Genomic DNA, 18,671 nt, shown 5'->3' with positions numbered 1-18,671 from the left:
CCTGTAGTTCCAGCTACTCGGGAGGCTGAGGCATGAGAATTGCTTGAACCCAGGGTGAAGGTTGCAGTGAGTTGAGATCTCACCACTACACTCCAGTCTGGGCAACAGAGCAAGACTCTGTCTCCCCAAAAAAAAGAAAAAGAAAAAGAAGTAATTTTTGGCCAGGCATGGTGACTTACACATGTAATCTCAGAGCTTTGGGAGGCTTAAGTGGGAAGATCACTTGAGGCTAGGAGTTCTAAACCAGACTGAGCAACATAGTGAGACCCCATCTCTACAAAAAATTTAAAAATTAGCCAGGCATAGTGATACACGCCTTTAGTCCTGGCTACTCAGGAGGTGAGGAGGAAGGATCACTTGAGCCCAGAGGTCCAACATTACAGTGTATGATCCTGCCACTGCACTCCAGCCTGGGTGACAGAGCGAGACCCTGTCACTAAAAAAAAAAGTAATTCCCCTGCCTCTGGCAGGATGTTGGAAGAGAAAGTTCTATACACACATGAACAAATATGAACACTCACATACATAGAAGTCAGCTCGCAGACAGGCCAGATTTGGACCAGCAATAATGAATATAATAGTTTATACATAAAGCTGCAGGATTAACTGCCAGCTGCCATCATTTAAAGGGTAAATGAACAGAAACCTGAATGCAATCAAGTGAATGAATGTTAGTCCCAGGCCCTCTGTGCATCCCTGAAAGCTATTTTTATGTTAGCCACAGCCTAAATGAGATTCTAGGTACTATCTGATAAGGAAAAGTGACCATGTAGTCATTTTGAGAAGGATTAAACTTAGGGTAGCATCAAGGTCTTTCTGGGTCTACTATAAAAGGGCCACAAACTCCTAGGACTGGAACAAGAATTACGTGTCTCCAAAAATAGGAAGATGTGGCCGGGCATGTTGGTTCACGCCTGTTATCCCAGCACTTTGGGAGGATGAGGCAGACAGATCACCTGAGGTTGGGAGTTCAAGACCAGCCTGACCAACATGAAGAAACCCCGTCTAAACAAAATTAGCCGGGCATGGTGGCACACGCCTGTAATCCCAGCTACTCGGGAGGCTGAGGTAGGAGAATTGCTTGAACCTGGGAGGTGGAGGTTGCGGTATGCCGAGATCGCGCCATCGCACTCCAGCCTGGGCAACAAGAGAGAAACTCCGTCTCAAAAAAAAAAAAAAAGAAAGAAAATAAAATAGGAAGATGTGAGATAAAAGTGTTTTACTTATAGCTCACCACAAAATCCTAAAAAACTTCAATGACGTGGAGCTATAAGCGCCAAGGTGTTGGCCCAAAGTTTTTTAGTACAGAGACCTACAAGTTAGTTCCTTTTTGGGAAAATCTGTGCTGAGTTCACTTTCATGTGCTCATAATGTTGCCTCAGTGAGCTCCCTAACAAGGGAAACCACAAAGATCCGCCAGTAAAGAAAAATGCTAAAGTGTTACAACAAAAGGCTACAGTTCTTAATCTAGACTTTAAATCAGTTAGCTTAACTAAACAGCTTCTCCTAAATGCAAAGCCAACCACTCACCTTCCTCAAAGCTGGCCTTCTTCTGTTTCACTAGAACACGGAAGTTTTCAGCAGGATTCACACTTCCAACCTAGAATATACCAACAGATGATAAACCTACAGGTTATTTCTTTTTAGCAGTACCCCAGGCAATACAGGATGGCTTAACGTAGTAAGTGTGTTCTTATAAAATAAAACCAAAGACAAACAGAAGGCCTTTTCTATTCATATTCATTTCTAGGGCCGGCAGATTTCAGTGGTCCAACAGCTGCCCTCTGTGCTTTCACTCACCTTGCTTTATGCAAGCTGATTTCTTTCCAGAGGGGTCGGAAAAGTATTACAGCTCAAGCCACCAGCCAGCCCAGCTGGAAGGCTTTGTGTAGCACAGACTACCTGTATATCCTGTCACCCAACCAATTAGAAAGTGGAGGATTCTGCAGTGTGGGGTCGGTTTCGAATATACTTGCCCCACTAAGATAACATGAGAAATACAGCTTAATGCCTGATTCACCGAAGTGCCCATTAGTAGGACTGCTGCTGACCCTTTGGCACTGAAGTTTTGGTAGAATATACAAGCATATCCAGGTTGAACCCGTCCTCAGAAAGTAAAAGCAGATTATGTACAAAGATGTACTGCAGTGCTGGGTGAGGAAGTTTGAAAGACGAAACCCTGCCATATTATATGGAACTTTGATTATACCTCTGTTTTTCATCTGCTGGCCCCAACCCCTCACAGGGCCGAAGAACCACTCAGCTCATAAGAAAGAAAACGATGGGGTTCCAAAATATACTAAAGCTTCCAGTTTGCTAGGGTATTGGAAGCAGAAAAGCTCTCAGAACAAGATCATGACTTTTTCCTTTACTATTATATATAAAATATCTAAATGAAATCTAAAGAAAATTTAAAAAAATTTTTTTCACACATTCAATTTTTCTTAGTTTCTGTTTGAGGTGAGAATAAAGGCATGCCCTTTATTCCCTGACTATCCTTCCTAGTATATTTTGTTAAAAAGTTATTGGCCAATTTTTAAGTTCTGTTGATTCACACTAATACTGCTTAAAAGAAGGCACTATTTGGCCGGGTGCAGTGACTCATGCCTATAATCCCAGTGCTTCGGAAGGCTGAAGCGGGCGGATTGCTTGAGCCCAAGAGTAACATACTGAGATCCACCTCTATGAAAAATAGCTGGGTGTGGTGGCATGTGCCCTTAGTCCTAGCTACACAAGAGGCTAAGGCAGGAGGATCACTTGAGCCCAGGAGTTCAAGGCAGCAGTGAGCTAAAATCACACTACTGTACTCCAGCTTGGGTGACAGTGACAATCTATTTCTAAAATTAAAATATTCTTCCTCCTGGCTGAGCAAGATATAAAAATAAATAAGTAAATAAAATAAGGTAGTATTTTCAAGTTCCAAAAAATTTCTCATTAAATAAAAATCTCATGTATCAAAGGATACTTTCTTGGGGAAATCCTAAACTTGTGAATCCTATTCTAAAGTTGTATGTTAGAAAATAGGAAAGTTACACTAACTTAAATTGTATGTACTTGAAGATTAAGGCTCATACCACTAACCCCCACTTATCCTATTATTTTGACTAGCTGAAAAGCTGCAAAATAATGCCAACAGCAAAATCTCAACACTGAGATGTTCCATGTTCTATAGATTATAAAGAGCTCTATATACCTTATGTCATATAGATAATTCTATAGGCAATTCATGATAATAATTACTTAAAGAAGTATGGAATGGGTCTTTATGGCTTCTATAGAGCAAGGACCAGAGAAAGTGATCATGATCTTATTTGAAAGTGATAAGAACAGACTAACAAAAATTGATGGACTCTTCCTCAAGCCCCAACCTTCCTGCAAAGGGGGAAGCACACTTGAAAAGCTTTGCTTACAGAAGTGACACTGCCTTCAGCCAGACTGGAGACGCTGAAGTGGGCACCCCCTTGCTCAGTCTTTAATTTTTTAGCGGTAGGTCCATCTTCATGGCTAGAAAAGAAAAAAAAAAAAAATTCTCTTAAAACAGAACAAACAATACAAAACCAGATTGCTATTGTGAAACTTACTTTCCAAGCACCAAATAAATAAATAAATTAATTAAATTAAATAAAGGAAAAAAAAAAGAGGAAAAGAAAAACAATAGCTACATGTAGTCCTCTTACAAACGAAAGCTGCCTCCCTTTCCCAGTCACCGGGCTCCTAAGGGCCTAACTTGAGGCAGCCCTGGCTTTGTTTCACAGCAGTATGAGAATCAGAATTAAGCAATGACATCAGAAGGTCCTTGCAAAAGATGAAACTGCAAGCACAGATAACGGAAATTTAACATTTAAGTAAGAAATCCATTTACTCAGGCCGGGCGCGGTGGCTCAAGCCTGTAATCCCAGCACTTTGGGAGGCCGAGACGGGAGGATCACGAGGTCAGGAGATCAAGACCATCCTGGCTAACACGGTGAAACCCTGTCTCTACTAAAAATACAAAAAATGAGCCAGGCGAGGTGGTGGGCGCCTGTAGTCCCAGCTACTCCGGAGGCTGAGGCAGGAGAATGGCATGAACCCGGGAAGGCGGAGCTTGCAGTGAGCTGAGATCCGGCCAGGGCACTCCAGCCTGGGCAACAGAGTGAGACTCCGTCTCAAAAAAAAAAAAAAAAAAAAAAAAAGAAATCCATCTACTCTTCAGATATTATTTTCTAGTTCCTGTCTCAGAATTGACAGCTATTAGCTTTCCATGTACACAGAAGACCTTTGTGTCTAACAACCCATGTTCTCCATCATGTATGTTAGAGCTTTATAAGCTTGTTTACAATTGTCAAAACTTACTAGACAATCCTTAATTAACTATGCAAGAGCTTTCCCTCTTAAAGAAGTCATAAACTATAAAAAAACACTTCCCCAAAAACTTTCAATTTTTTCTTTTATAAACCTGTGTTTTGTGCAATATGCTAACAGTCCAATAGCATCTGTATGCTAAGGAAAAGTGTATCAAACATCTTGCCTCAAGTAACATACTGGCTTCAACAGCCTGTCTTAAAAGTCAAGAGGAGGTCAAGTTAATTGCAAAAGAGAAGAAAATCAAATCCAAAGACTGCCTGTAATCTGCCTTAAGCTGCTGAACATAAAGAAATGAAGATGCAATATGGGACAAAAGCAGCCATCAGAAATGGCTAAATGATAAGAGAAATTAGTAACCAAGATCTAGAAATTTTAAAAATTCATTTATTTTAACAAATAAAAACTGCATATATTTATCACGTACAAAATGTTTTAAAATAAGCATTTGTGAAATAGCTAAATTAAGCTAATTATTGTATGCAATATTTCATTTACTTATCATTTTATTATGAGAACAGTTAAAATTTCTCAGCAATTTTCAAGACTAGTATTCTAAATGTGTTTTTTTGCTCAAAGCCCCAACCTTCAGACAATGAGGCTTGAAAATGAAGTCATTTTAAAAATGAAGCAAAAATAAATTTTAAACATAAAATGAAGCAAAGAATAAATAAAACATACATGGGCTTCCTCAATTTCAATAATGAATTTCCTCTTAGAGGTAGGTAAAACAACTAAAGTAATCATCACAGCCATACATCCATGAATTAAAACTTTCACTATCTGGCATCTTTCCCATTCACCACTAAACGTTTTCCCTTTGAGAAGTAGACAAGAGCTAAGTAGAAGACAGAAGGGTGGGAACCAGGAAACATTACAAGGCATAAGTCACCCAGAACTCTTTTCTTGCAAATAGAATAAAAAATAAACAAAGCCTTCATGGAAAAAATGAAAGAAAAAAAGCAGAAATCCAAGGTAGGATGAAATTCTATTAGAAGTTGAGTATATTTAAAAAAAAAAAAGGTCAGAGCCAGTCATTTCAATTAACCTTTGCCAGTTCTTCCCAAGAGACAAGTCAACAACATTAAACTACTGAAGAGTTGGAGTCAAAAGACCTGGATTCTAGTCTCAATTTTGCCACTGACTAGCACTAGAATCTTACACCTTCTTGATGGCGTTCACTGTGTACTAATTTTTATCTGTCTAGACTTTAGAGTCCAGTAAGCTACAAACCTCTCCGAGCTTCAGTCTGTTCCTTAGGAAAGCACTATAATGAAAAGTACCATCAGTATATCGACTACTCTGTTCCAAAAATACAGATTAGCTTACATAGTAGTATTAAGAAGGATTACACATAAAAAGCTAAGTTATGTGGGTATATGAAGTTGAATCACATGAATAATTTCTTCAACCCACCCAAAATGAGGTTCTAGGGAAGGAAGGGTAAACAGACATACAATTTTCCCGTACCAGGCAAGTAAAAGTAGCCCGTCATATGTAGAACATAGTAAAATTTAGTATGGGTTAATATTCTCCAGGCCAAATCATTTAATAGCATTATTAGGAATTTTGCATATACTAAATTAATAATGTCTGTGTGAAGTGGGAAAAGGTAATGACTCTCTTCCCTAAATTATCTATGAAGGAACTAAGCTCTAAAAAGTAGAAATTTATACACACAAGATCACAGTAGACATATAAATGTCGCAGTTGGCGCATTTGGATGATGAGACCATGGGTAATTTGTTCTTTTTCCTTTCTTATTTTCTTTCACAAACATGTATAAATTTTGCAACTCACTTATTTAGGCTAATATTTACTGAATATGTACTATGTATCAGTCACTAAGCTAGACTTTAAACTCTCAATATACAAAAATTAATATACTATCAACACCTTCAGCCAAATAAAAATTTAAGTATACATACAGACAATTAACAAAATACTGTGATAGGCAGCCTATCTCTTTCAGAGGATAGAAAACAGTTGTATTGGGCTAAAGCATAAGGTGCAAGCTGGGAAGTAGCGAGAGATGGAGCTAGAAAATACATTAATTAGGAGCATTAAAAAACGTGAGGAAAGAAAATGGTTTTCTCTACATAGCATGTGTGCTGTCTGTCCTCAGTCTGGTGGCTTTGTTGCTGGGCAGCTCTCAGCTGATCCCTGCTGAACTGTGGGGGACGGTCGCCTGGACAGGATCCTTCATGACCCCTTTTCTGTTCCTCCATCATCACGGGGAATAAATCTGTCTCGAAACTCTCTGGCCCGCTCCCAGAAAGGCAAAAAGATATTCAAAAGCCCTTCTTCCATCTTCCTTCCAGTGGGCACCGAGCCCAGCATTTGCAGCACCCACTGCTGGCAGTCTGGCCAGGTGTCTTGTTACCTTGAAAAATGGCTACTGGACATGATTGTGTGGTTGCTCTCATGGACATGGACTGTTTTTTTGTTCCAATGGAGCAGCGGCAAAATCTTCATCTGAGGAATAAACTTTGTGCAGTTGTACAGTACAAATTATGGAGGGCTGGTAGAATAATTGCAGTGAGTTATGAAGCTCGTGCATTTGGGGTCACTATACGTAGGCAGATGATGCAAAGAAGTTACGTCCAGGCCTTCTACTGGCACAAGTTCGTGAGTACCATGGGAAAGCTAACCTCACCAAGTACCGGGAAGCCAGTGTTGAAGTGACGGAAGAAGTCTCGTTTTGCTGTGATTGAATGCACTAGCATTGATGACGCTTACGTAGATCTGACCAGTGCTGTACGAGAGACTACAAAAGCTACAAGGTCAGCCTATCTCGGCAGCCTTGTTATCAAGCACTTAAATTGAAGGGTTGCCGGAAGACCCCACAACAGTGGAAGAGACTGTTTCAGAAAGGTACCTCCATAGGATATTGCTTCTGCTTCCTGCCTTTGCAACCTGCTTTGCTTGGTCATGCTGATTCTCCTTGGAATAACTAAAAGGAACTTAACCTACGGCCTGAATGAATCACAAGGACTCACATGGAAGGATATACAAATGTTCTTATCTTCCCAGGTATACGGATGTTGAGAAGCTGTGAAATCTGTATGAAAGTAAATTTTTCTTTAGATATAACTAGGGCAGGTTAGTGTTATAAACAGAAGGCAGAAGGTTGACTGCGCACTTTGTCATTGGTAGTTTACATCATTGTAACTTAGAGTCTTGGCTTCTTCATCTATAAGAAGGGTGAGCTTTTTAAAGAGGGACCTCAGGTATAGGGAATTCAGTCACTCAAAATTTCTAATCACTTCTTAGCCCATTATCAAATACGGGCTGTGCAAGGCCCTTCTCATTGTATTTTACTATCTTTCCCCTTCATAGTGATTTTCCCACTCCCTCTGCACCCCACTTACCCTCTTGTACCCACAGATATATCAGACGTATCTTAGATATGTACATATCATTATAAGTTACACAGTACTGCTTTGTGTATGTGCCTTCTAATTACAAGATGATTTTGTGCTATTATAGATCTCATTCTTTTTCTTAATTTTCCTTCAATGGTGACCTCAGAGATCTGTCGATGTGGTTGTTACTTGCAGCATAATCCATGATATGGATCCACCATGTTTACAGATCATTTTCCCTAGTGACAAGTTCACTGGTAGCTTCTAATGTCCTACTCAGTTTACATTCCCCCTTGGCAGTACACAGAAGTTCCTGTTTCTCCCATATTCTCACCAACAACTGGTCTCATCTAATGTTTAAAAATATTTGCCAATGTTTGTTTGTTTTGCTTTGATTTACAGTTCTCTGATTACTAATTGAGACTGAAGATCTCTTCATACACTTGTAAGCCAGCTGAGTTTCTGCTCCTGTGATTTGCTTATTTATAATCTTTGCCTGTTTTTCCATGGAAAAATTTTTTGATTTTCCAAGAGGTCCTTGTATAGGTCCTTGTATATCCTAATTATTAGTTCCTTGTCTTTTTTTTTTTTTTGAGATGGGAGTCTCACTATGTTGCCCAAGCTGGAGTGCAGTGGCTATTCAAAGGTGTAATCATGGCTCACTGCAGCCTTGAACCCTGGGCTCAAATGATCCTCCTGCCTCAGCCTACAGAGTAGCTGGGATTACAGGTGTGTGCCATCATGCCCAGCTAATTTTTATATTATTTGTAGAGATGGGGTCTTACTATGTTGCCCAGGCTTATATATATATACACACACATACATATATATATATATTTTTTTAAAATTTTCTACTTGGTTATTGATGTGTTGTGAAATGATAAATGGTTTCTTTAAATAAGTTCATTTTTTACTTGCTTTACAAAAAGAAAACGGTTTTCTCTAGATAATTGGATTATGAATAGATGCCTCTTTTCTTTCTGCTTATCTGGATTCTCTCATTTGTGTAAAAAAGTTTGACATTATGCTGAGGATAATGGGAGGCCATTAAAGCAAGGGTTTTTTAATTGGGGGTCCAAAGATGACATCAAGGAATCTGTGAACTACCAGAAATTATAACCAAACTTCAACTTAGTATGTTAAAGCATTTTTCTAGGAAGAGGGTTCATAGATTTTGTATCAAGTGAGTTCACTGCACTCTCTCTCTCTCACATATGATTAAGAATCATTACTTTTAAGAATTTTAGGCCGGGGATGGTGGCTCACGCTTGTAATCCCAGCACTTTGGGAGGCCAAGGCGGCTGGATCACGAGGTCAGGAGATTGAGACCATCCTGGCTAACATGGCGAAACCCCGTCTCTACTAAAAATACAAAAAATTAGCCGGGCATGGTGGCGGGCGCCTGTAGTCTCAGCTACTCGGGAGGCTGAGGCAGGAGAATGGCGTGAACCCAGGAGGCAGAGCTTGCATGAGCTGAGATCAGGCCACTGCACTCCAGCCTGGGTGACAGAGCAAGACTCTGTCTCAAAAAAATACATATATAATAATAATTTTAAGCAAGAGAGTGATGGGATCAGATTTGTTTTTTAAACTCAGGTAACAGCATGGATTGGAAAGGGTAAGACAAATTAGGGAAATTAGTGAAGAGGTTATCTCAGTGAGGCAGGCTAAAATGAGAAGGCCTACATAAAAGCAGTGGCAGTGGGCGATGCTATTAAGAGCTTACATTTCTTTTTAATGCTTACCATGTGGTAGTCACTATGTTAAACACATTTAAATTACCTCAGTTAAACTTTGCAACAACCCTACGAGTTACTGATTATCAGCATCCTTTTACAGATGAGCAAACCAAGCCTCAAGAAAGTTTGATCTCTTGTTTAAAGCACACAGTAAGGGGAAATAACTAATCCTGTACTCATCCATTCTATCCAACCTCCGGGAAGGCAGGCATTTGTTATTGCCACTTGACACTGAGTAACTTGCCAGTTTCAACTGCTTTTAAGGGGAAACGCGTGAGTTTAGCTCCAAATTCGACCCCAAAATCAACGCCATTAGCCACCAGACTAACCTTAAGTGAAAGGGTTAGACTTGAGGTAAATGTAATACAACTTGGTAAACCAATTTACATATAGAATGTAAAAGAAAAGGAAGACTCCCAAGAAATTAGGTGTCATTCACTGAAGTAAGAGAATAATAGCACAAAGAGGGGTTGGAAAGGAGCAGGAAGAAGAAAGCAGATAACAAAGCCATTTCTGGCATACTGAACTTGAGGGGCCCACAGGCACCTAAGCTATTTAGTGGATAGGATACAAATCTGAACTGAAGATAGATATTTAGTAGTTTTGAGGCTCTGAAATAAAAAAGAGGTCTTGGGATATGCACTGCTAAGGCAAAATGGCATTACAGTTTGAAGTACAAGCTCTGGAGTCAGAATGCCTACGCTTAAATCCTTACTCTAACACCTACCAACTACAATCTTGGGCAAGTTTCTCATCTTCTCTAATCCTGCGCTCTAATCCTGAGCTTTAAGTTGGGGGTCAATAAAAGAATCTATTTCATAGGATGGCAAAGTGGGTCCAAACAGATAATGTGTGTAAAGCATTTAGCATCATGCAAAGCACTTAACATTAAGTTTTGAAGTCTGAATATAATTTCAGGTAGTTCACAGATTTCTTGATGTCATCTTTGGAACCCTGATTAAAAACGCTTGCTTTAATGGCCTCTTCAGCATAAGGTTCAATAAATGTTTGCTGTTTCTGAGGATAAATCCTACAGAATATCAACACAAAAACACACAAAAGCAGCCCCCACAGGAATCTGAGAGGGAGTTGCCAAAGACTGAAAAAAATCTGGAGAAGCTGAAGTTAAGACAGATACATGAGTTTTAAGAGAGAAGGAATAATTGACAGTGTCAAGAGTTACAAAGAGGTCAAGAAAGCAAAGGACCACAAAGCAGAAGAGTCTCAAGGATGTGGTGGGGGCAGAAGCTGGTGAGAATGAGAGCTGAGAAAGGTTGCAGAGTAGACTATTCTTCTAACAGCCTGGCTTCTGGAAGGAAAGATAATAATTAGATTAATAATTAGTAACAGGTAGTAATTAGAGGGAAGCAGCTAGGGGATTATTTTATTTTGTGTTAAATGAAAGAAATTTAACATGAGAGAAGAAATGAGCTGGTGGTAGATGGGGAGAAGCTAAAAATACAGAAAGAGAAAAGAAATTATTAGTGGATTAAAGTACCAGATGAGGCAGAAAAAGGAATCCATCCTAGTGAACAAAGTAAGACTCTCATCTTGACAAAATATAAAAAAATTAGCTGGCGTGAGCTACTCAGGAGGCTACTGAGGATCCTCAAGTTGGGAGATCACTTGAGCCCAGGAGGTCAAGGTTGCAGTGAGCTGTGATCACGCCACTGCACTCCAGCCTGGGTGACAGAGAGAGACCCTGTCTCAAAAACTAAAATCAAAAAAAAAAAAAAAAGAAAAGAAAGGATCCAGGGCACAGGTAAAGGAATTTACCTTAGGCAGGATGAAATAAATACCCTATTTCACTGAGACAGGAAAGAAGGAACGTAAATGCAAAAACATGTATTTTGAGATAAGATGGGCCAGAAAACTGAGGAGTTCCTACCTGCTTTGGTTAGGCTTTGTGTTCCCACCCAAGTTTTTCCTTTTTTTTTTTTTAAGACAGAGTCTCACTCTGTTGCCTAGGCTGGAGTGCAATGGTGTCATCTCAGCTCACTGCAAACCTCCACCTCCTGGGTTCAAGCAATTTTCATGCCTCAGCCTCCCGAGTAGCTGGATTACAGGCTTGTGCCACCACAGCCAGCTAATTTTTGTGTGGAGACAGGGTTTTACCATGTTGGCCAGGCTGGTCTGGAACTCCTGACCTCAAGCAACCCATCTGCCTTGACCTCCCAAAGTGCTGGGATTATAGGTGTGAGCCACTGAGCCCAGCCCCAAATCTCATTTTGAACTGTAATCCCCAAGTGTTCAGGGAGAGACCTGGTGGGAAGTGATTAGATTATGGGGGCGGTTCCCTCATGCTATTCTTGTGTTAACGAGTGAATTCTCACGAGATCTGATGGTTTTACATAAGGTAGTTTCTCCTGTGCTGATACATACTTGCTCTCGCCTGCTGCCATGTAAGATGCACCTTTGCTTCTCCTGCCATGATTGTAAGTTTCCCGAGGCCTTCCCAGCTATGTGGAACTGTGAGTCAATCAAACCTCTTTCCTTCAGAAATTACCCAGTCTTGGGTATTTCTTCATAGCAGCATGAGAAGAGACTAATACACCACCTATTGGCCTCTACTGTCATTGTCACTGCTAACGTGCCAGGCACATGACTAGGATTTTTAAAATCATTTATTCCAAACTCCATTTACTCTTACTATTTGCTAGGCACTTTGCTGGGTCCTAGGGATATAACAGTGAACAGCATACATTGCTCAATTAACCCCCATGACAACTCTATGAGACAGATACTCCTATTATCCCTATTCTACCCATGAGGAAACTAAGGCTTTAAGAGGATAAGTCACCTATGCCTAAGGCCACACTGAAGAGCAAGGGGTCTGACTCATATTGACTGACTCTGGAGTCTGAAGTCTTAACCATTAACCAAGTGAGGATGTCTGCTGAGAGTAAGTGAGGAGTCTTCGTGGACCTGAAAAGAGCAGAAAGCTTTAGACTATCTGCATAGAGATAAACAGAAATCAAGATCACGTACACATCAGCTGCATAAGCAGGATTAGACCTGAGATGTCCGAATTCTCATGCAAGTTCCCCGTCCAAGAGATGAATTTTCATTTCAAGGGTGTACAGCAACATTAAGGGAAGCAATGCTTTTATTTGATAAGGGTAATATTTAGTATATTTGGGACTACAGCGTCAAATGGTGTTCTTATCCTCTTGAAACGAAGAAATCACTTCTAACACTAGGTATTCAACAAGTCCAAGACAAACATCAGATCTTCTCAAAGATTCAATGTTTTTATAGATAATGATACGATTATTGCTTTAGGTTTTGACTATTGGTTTCCCTCCAAATACATTCATAGGCCACAAAATGATGTTTTGGTCAATGACGAGCCACATATACATGGTGATCTCATAAGATTATAATGAAACTGAAAAATTCATATCGCCTTGTGACATCAGGGCTGTCATGACATCACAGCACAAGGCATTACCTTTTCTTTTTTTTTCTCTTTTTAAATTAAGATGGAGTCTCGCTCTATAGCCCAGGTTGGAGTGCAGTGGCGTGATCTCAGATCACTGCAACCTCTGCCTCCCAGGTTCAAGAGATTCTCCTGCCTCAGCCTCCCAAGTAGCTGGGACTATAGGTGCATGCGTTCATTTTTGTATTTTTAGTAGAGATGGGGATTCTCTACTAAAAATGTTGGTCAGACTGTCTCGAACTCCCGACCTCAGGTCATCTGCCCACTTCAGTATCCCTAGGCATCTAGGCATCTATTATTAGATATGTTTATATATGTAAATACCTCTGTTACAAATGCCTACAGTATTCAACATAGTAACACGTTGCACAGGTTTGTACCTTGGGGCAAAAGACCATACCACATAGCCCAGGTATGTAGTAGACTCCACCATGTGGGTTCATGTAAGTACACTCTGTGACATTTGCACAACGAAATCGCCTAACGACACGGTTCACAGAATGTATCCCTGTCGTTAAGTGAAGGATGACAGTTGCTCAAAGTGCTTTAATATCTGTGATTTCATTGTTATAATATCTCTCGAGATTTTTCTTTAGGTGAAGAAAATCTCATAAAGGTAAAATTATTTCACCAAAATCATATCGAGTGAAAAAACTGGAATGATTCCCAGCTCTTAAGACGATTAAACTTCCCGAACAGACATCTGTCCACTCCTGATCTTAGGCCCTCTCCAGGTACACTGGAAATACGTACCCTGGATCCAGAGATGATGAATATATACAGACATTGCAAACTGTTGGCAATTTTTTCTTTCCTTGGAAAAATTACCTCTAGAACTGACTGGAGGTTCATCATCAAAATTGAGGGGTTTTAGAACCTTGTAGAAAGGACTGAATCATTCTTCTTGAATACAGGTGGTATTCAATATTTGCTAAATGAATCATTTCTGCGATTCTTAAAAACTAAGCTTTCTCAGAAGAGAATAGGAGCGTGAGCAAGTGTGTGTGAATAAGACACTTCTCAGGCCCCTGCAAGAGTAACTTAGCTATGCTGCGAACCATTATGGGAGCAAAGAACAAGAAGCTCAGCACACCCAAGCTTCCAGAAGAGTGCTAGCAGGACCAGAGCCAAAGGTGTGATCACAGCACGGATCAAATGACAGAACAGCATTCTTCTGGGTCTGTGTGGCGTGCTTTTTTAACTACCTGATTTACATTTTAATCAAAGGGAAGAGGAGAAAAATGGCCCACTTCTTTCCCACTGCGCCAGAGTAAGATCATGGACTGGAGCTTTAACACACACAAAGAGAATAGCCCTGTGATTGCAGTAAGACTAGAGTAAGGTGTCACAGAAGGAAAAGGCTGCAGACTTTTATTGAACTGTTTTAAAATACAAATCCAGAAGGTAGATAAGGATAGCAGAGGGAAAGTGAATTTTTAGGGACAGTCTTCTTGTGTAGAATGATGATAGACTAAACAGAAACGAAAACTTCTCCAGGATGTATAAGGAATGCACATCATAAAAATCTATCAAGAAACAATCTATCAATCTCCTTGAGAGATGGTCTTACGGGGGGCAGGCGGTGTGCGGGGAGGAACCAAGTGCATGATTTTTTTTTCAATTCTGACAAAGCTTGGATGTTAATCTTTAGAAAGTCACAGAATGTGCAAAGCTTTCTATTCAATTTAGACAGTAATTCTCTAAATCAATGATTTATAGAAACCTGTGAAGATTTCCGGAAATTACTCAATACTTCTCCACTGCAGTATTTATAAATAAGAAGCTTTGTAAATAAAGATAGTTGTGGAGAGAAAATCAAAAAAGGGAAAAAAAGTCATGGTTTACAATCAGATCTCAAAATACAGCCAAAAGAAAGGTATAGATTATTCTGGCTCGAGGAAAAAAAAAGTCACCAATAACTGGTTGACCTAAACCCGGTAAAAATCAATTTTACATACTCAAATAATTGTGGATGAGCAACAACAATTTCTTGTTTTATTTTTGTTTTGAATGGAAGCTGACACAGATTGTGAACAGAAGAGGGAAAAAACTTAGCCAGTTGTAAGCTTGATTTAAGGGTATATGAAAAGCATTTTGCAAACCTTAAAGTACAAATACCTCCCCAATAGCACAACCAAGTACATCACTGATACACTAACAGAATGGCTAAAGAACTGATAGTTTTTCACTCTCGTTCCCACTTTTCCTCCAAAAAATCTCATTGATATCATCAACATCTAATCTCCTCCCAACCAAAAAAACCTATGCTCTTCAACACAGTCACTCTCAGTACTTTACTTTAAAAAGTCTAAAGTATTTTTAGACTTAGATATTCAGAAACTTATCTGATTATACATTATATATAATTCACCAAAGAATCTGATGTTGATCAAAAAGTCATCAGCCCAGAAGGTAGCTCTAAATCCAAGGTGAACAGCAAGGATAAAATACGATCACAGCAGACAGATATAAGAAATCGGTACTTCAGTGTAAGGGCCAAATAGCAAAAGGCTTCTTCCTCCTACCTTTTTAATTCCATAGACCCCTATGTGACACCTCCAGAGCCACTCCAAAATGACCACAAATCTTACATACCCCAATGTTAAATGCAACTATACCGAGTACTTACTTGTCTTGGAAAATGTCCTGAGCAGTTACTTGATCCTTTTTCTTGGCTTCAATCAGAGGAAAAAGGGTCTTTATTTTAGAGAGAGGAATCTGACTTTTCGTTGTCACCTCAGCGGGAGGATTCAGCATGTTCCAAATATGCTGCTGAATTGGGGGTAGAGGCTCCCGGGGATGTAAAGCTCTGTGCAGCAGACACTGTTGGAAAAGGTAAGGATTTTAAAACACAGATGGAGACATATATGGCTTCTTTATATTTTCTGATCAAGGATCCTCCATCTTTAGTGTGGGAGGGCTAAGTGATTCATACCACATGTAAAAAATAACAGAGGATTCACCCAGAACCACCTTTCTTGGCAGGATATTGGTCAATACCTAACCAATTGTAAAAACAGGTCCAAACCTAGCAACAGTATCTTCTGCTCTGGACCTCCTGGAAAGGAGCCTCACCTTATAAATCAAAGCTGTTGCTTTTACTACTTGGGGAATATGCAAGATTCCCTAAAATACCTAATTCCAAGACCTGATAATCTGGGATTGTAACTTTCTTGTTATAATCCTTTTATCTCTCTAAATCATGCTGTGCTTTCTCTCACTTAATCTCAGAGAATGCCATGTGGTGGATGAAACAGGTTGCTACAGGGAAGCTGCCCATGCTCAGTGAGTCCCAGAGAGAAGTCTGCGAAAGAGACGAGAATACTAAGTTGTCCCCGAGTGCTGAGTCTGCACTTTTCTCCACAAGTCCATCCATCTTTCTCCTTCCCCACTGCTACCATTCTTGCCCGGGACCCATCACCTCATCCCTGGCCTACCACAGTCACCTTCTAACTGGTCTCCCGGCTTCTCCTTCCACTGTCTGACTGGAGGTGGTACGAGAATGAACTGCTCACTATACCCTAGGGTCCTGTGACGCAGCCCTGCTTGCCTCCTTGATCGAATCGCCGGCCACTTGTTCTCCTCACTCACAATCCCAACAGGCTGGGCTCCTCCTGCTTCGCTCTTACACCAAGCTCATCCCACCTTTGGGGCCTGGACCTAATGCTACCCCTGCCTCCTCTGTCTTTCCCTAAACCTCGAAGGAGTTAGCCCCACCCTCATCCCTTTTTGTTTTAAAAATCATTTTGGTCTTTGCTGATACTATCCCCAAAGAGAGGACTTCCTTGACACTCTATATAAAGTAGCCCCTCCACCCCATCCTACCACCGTAGTCATTTTCTGTAACTTCCCTTATTTTATATTTTTATAGCCTCCATCATTATCTAAAATTATCAATTTTCTAGTTTACTTGTTTATTATCTAACCCTCCTCCTTAGAAGTAGGGCTCTTCTCTTCTTTACTGAATGAATTCTAAGCATCAAAAATATTACCAGGCACATAATAAGCACCTGGCAGATAAGGCCTGTGCCAGGCCTTGGCCTGTCCAGAAAAGGTAATGCTTTAAAAGGAGTATAGAAAGGTAAGCAGTAACATTAGATGTCATTAAAAAACAAAGAAAGAAATGAAACTATCCATTGATTGATGTTTTCCTTCCTTCGATAAAGATTAATTCCAAAATTAAGGTATAACTATTCCCACTTTTAAACAACTTATAAATTTGTAATTCTGAAAAAAACAAACAGAACACCAGGGAGCTGAAGAGCTCCTGTAAATACTACTCCTATCACAAAGTATACGATTTATACTATCCCATGGACTCCTCTCCTACACTGAGGAAAATGTAAGCTGAAAGTTTCTATTCTAAAAAAATAAAAGATGCTTAGGCTTAATAGTAAGTATCATCCAAGAGTCAATGTCCTGTAAGTTTCAAAAACCCTGAGGTAGGAATTAAGTACCAATTTCCTCCAGAAATTTCATGCGCTTCTCCCTGCTCTCTCCCCATTTCAACCACCAACCACAGCTCTTCCTCCTCCATAGTACATATTCATTCCTCTCAGTTTGATGCTTGCTTTATTCTTTCCTAATTACTTGACTTTCCCTTGAGCATCAATAACATCAGGCCTATTCAATGTAAAGCAAGATAATCCCAAAATTGTTTAAGCAAATCCAAATGATCCCAAACTCTGTGAATCTACCCGCTCCACCTTCTTATTATGCATAATCCTTTATTCATAGTGCTCTCCCTTGGTTCATTAAAATATCTCAACAGCTTAGAAAGTCCTAAAGATGTAAAGCAGTAATCAAACACCCAACATAGCGGACTACCTCTCATAAACTCCTAAAAGATTCTGTGATATCCAATTGACATGCCTTGGAAAAGGGCTAGAACAACCAATGGACAAGTATCCTACCCAGCCTTCCTACTGAAAAACATTCCAGATTTTCGGCATAAACTCCAGGCAATCTTTTCAGTGTCATCATCCATAAGTCAATAATAAAGGATCTACAAGAGATGTTCTGAAGTACCAACCTCCCTCTCGTATTTTCTGAAAGGTCACATTTTAGGCAAATTAAGCTAAGCGAGATACTTATAAAACTCATTCAGGTAAAAATTCCCAATGCATTAAAAAAATGGGATTATGAGAAAGTGACATTTCTGAATGGCTGGGAAGCTGAAATCACAGTTCTTGACCTATTTATTTCTCTTTTAAACAACTGTTACTCGATGTGATTTTTACAATTTGAAAAAGATTAGAGGAAAAGCCTACAGACCACAGTAGCTCAGAAGTTACTAATATACTGATTTTAGCAACATTGCATGAATTATTTAAAAGGCGGTTTTAACCGTTATATATTTTTAGCATTTCTTCCCAAAATTAGAATCTCTTGATAACAAATTGATTATTAATCTCTCTCTCCTTCTCCAAGCTCATTTACCCTTAGCTGTAGGTATTTCATTCAAAAAGAAAAAAGTAGCCTTCTTGCGTCCCACAACCTCCTACAGATTACTGTGTCCTCTCTTTCTCTCCCTTCATCAGGAAGTCTTTCTCATCTAGGCATTGTAACCTGGCTTGCACACTACTACTCAACTGATTCTGTGTCCCCAAAGTCCTCAAACTGGACTACGAATTCCTAAAGACCCTTTGCTAAGCTCACCTCTACTCGCCACTATGCATCTGACTTGGGATTCTTTCCTCTCCAAGTCTTCTCTTCCTGTGCCTTCCAAGATGCATTTCTCCTAATTTTCTACCTTGCTGATTTTTGTTGGGGGATGGAGGTAGGAGC

The 18,671-nt window shown here is 39.9% G+C and overlaps 1 protein-coding gene across 1 annotated transcript in view; it reads right to left on the bottom strand.

Annotated features, from left to right (window-relative positions):
• The window catches only part of XRCC5 (X-ray repair cross complementing 5), a 96,258-nt gene that overhangs the window by 40,646 nt on the left and 36,941 nt on the right, over positions 1–18,671 (bottom strand). The window contains exons 14-16 of the mRNA XM_007966202.3: positions 15,514–15,707; positions 3,411–3,504; positions 1,531–1,600 (exon numbers count right to left, since the gene is read on the bottom strand). Of these exons, the coding sequence (XP_007964393.3) occupies positions 1,531–1,600; positions 3,411–3,504; positions 15,514–15,707 (358 nt within the window). The remainder of the gene's footprint in view (positions 1–1,530; positions 1,601–3,410; positions 3,505–15,513; positions 15,708–18,671) is intronic.

This window comes from Chlorocebus sabaeus, chromosome 10 (genome assembly GCF_047675955.1).
Source record: "Chlorocebus sabaeus isolate Y175 chromosome 10, mChlSab1.0.hap1, whole genome shotgun sequence".
Taxonomy (NCBI): domain Eukaryota; kingdom Metazoa; phylum Chordata; class Mammalia; order Primates; family Cercopithecidae; genus Chlorocebus; species Chlorocebus sabaeus.
The sequence above is the reverse complement of the archived record's forward strand: the minus strand, read 5'-3'. Positions and strand labels throughout refer to the sequence as shown.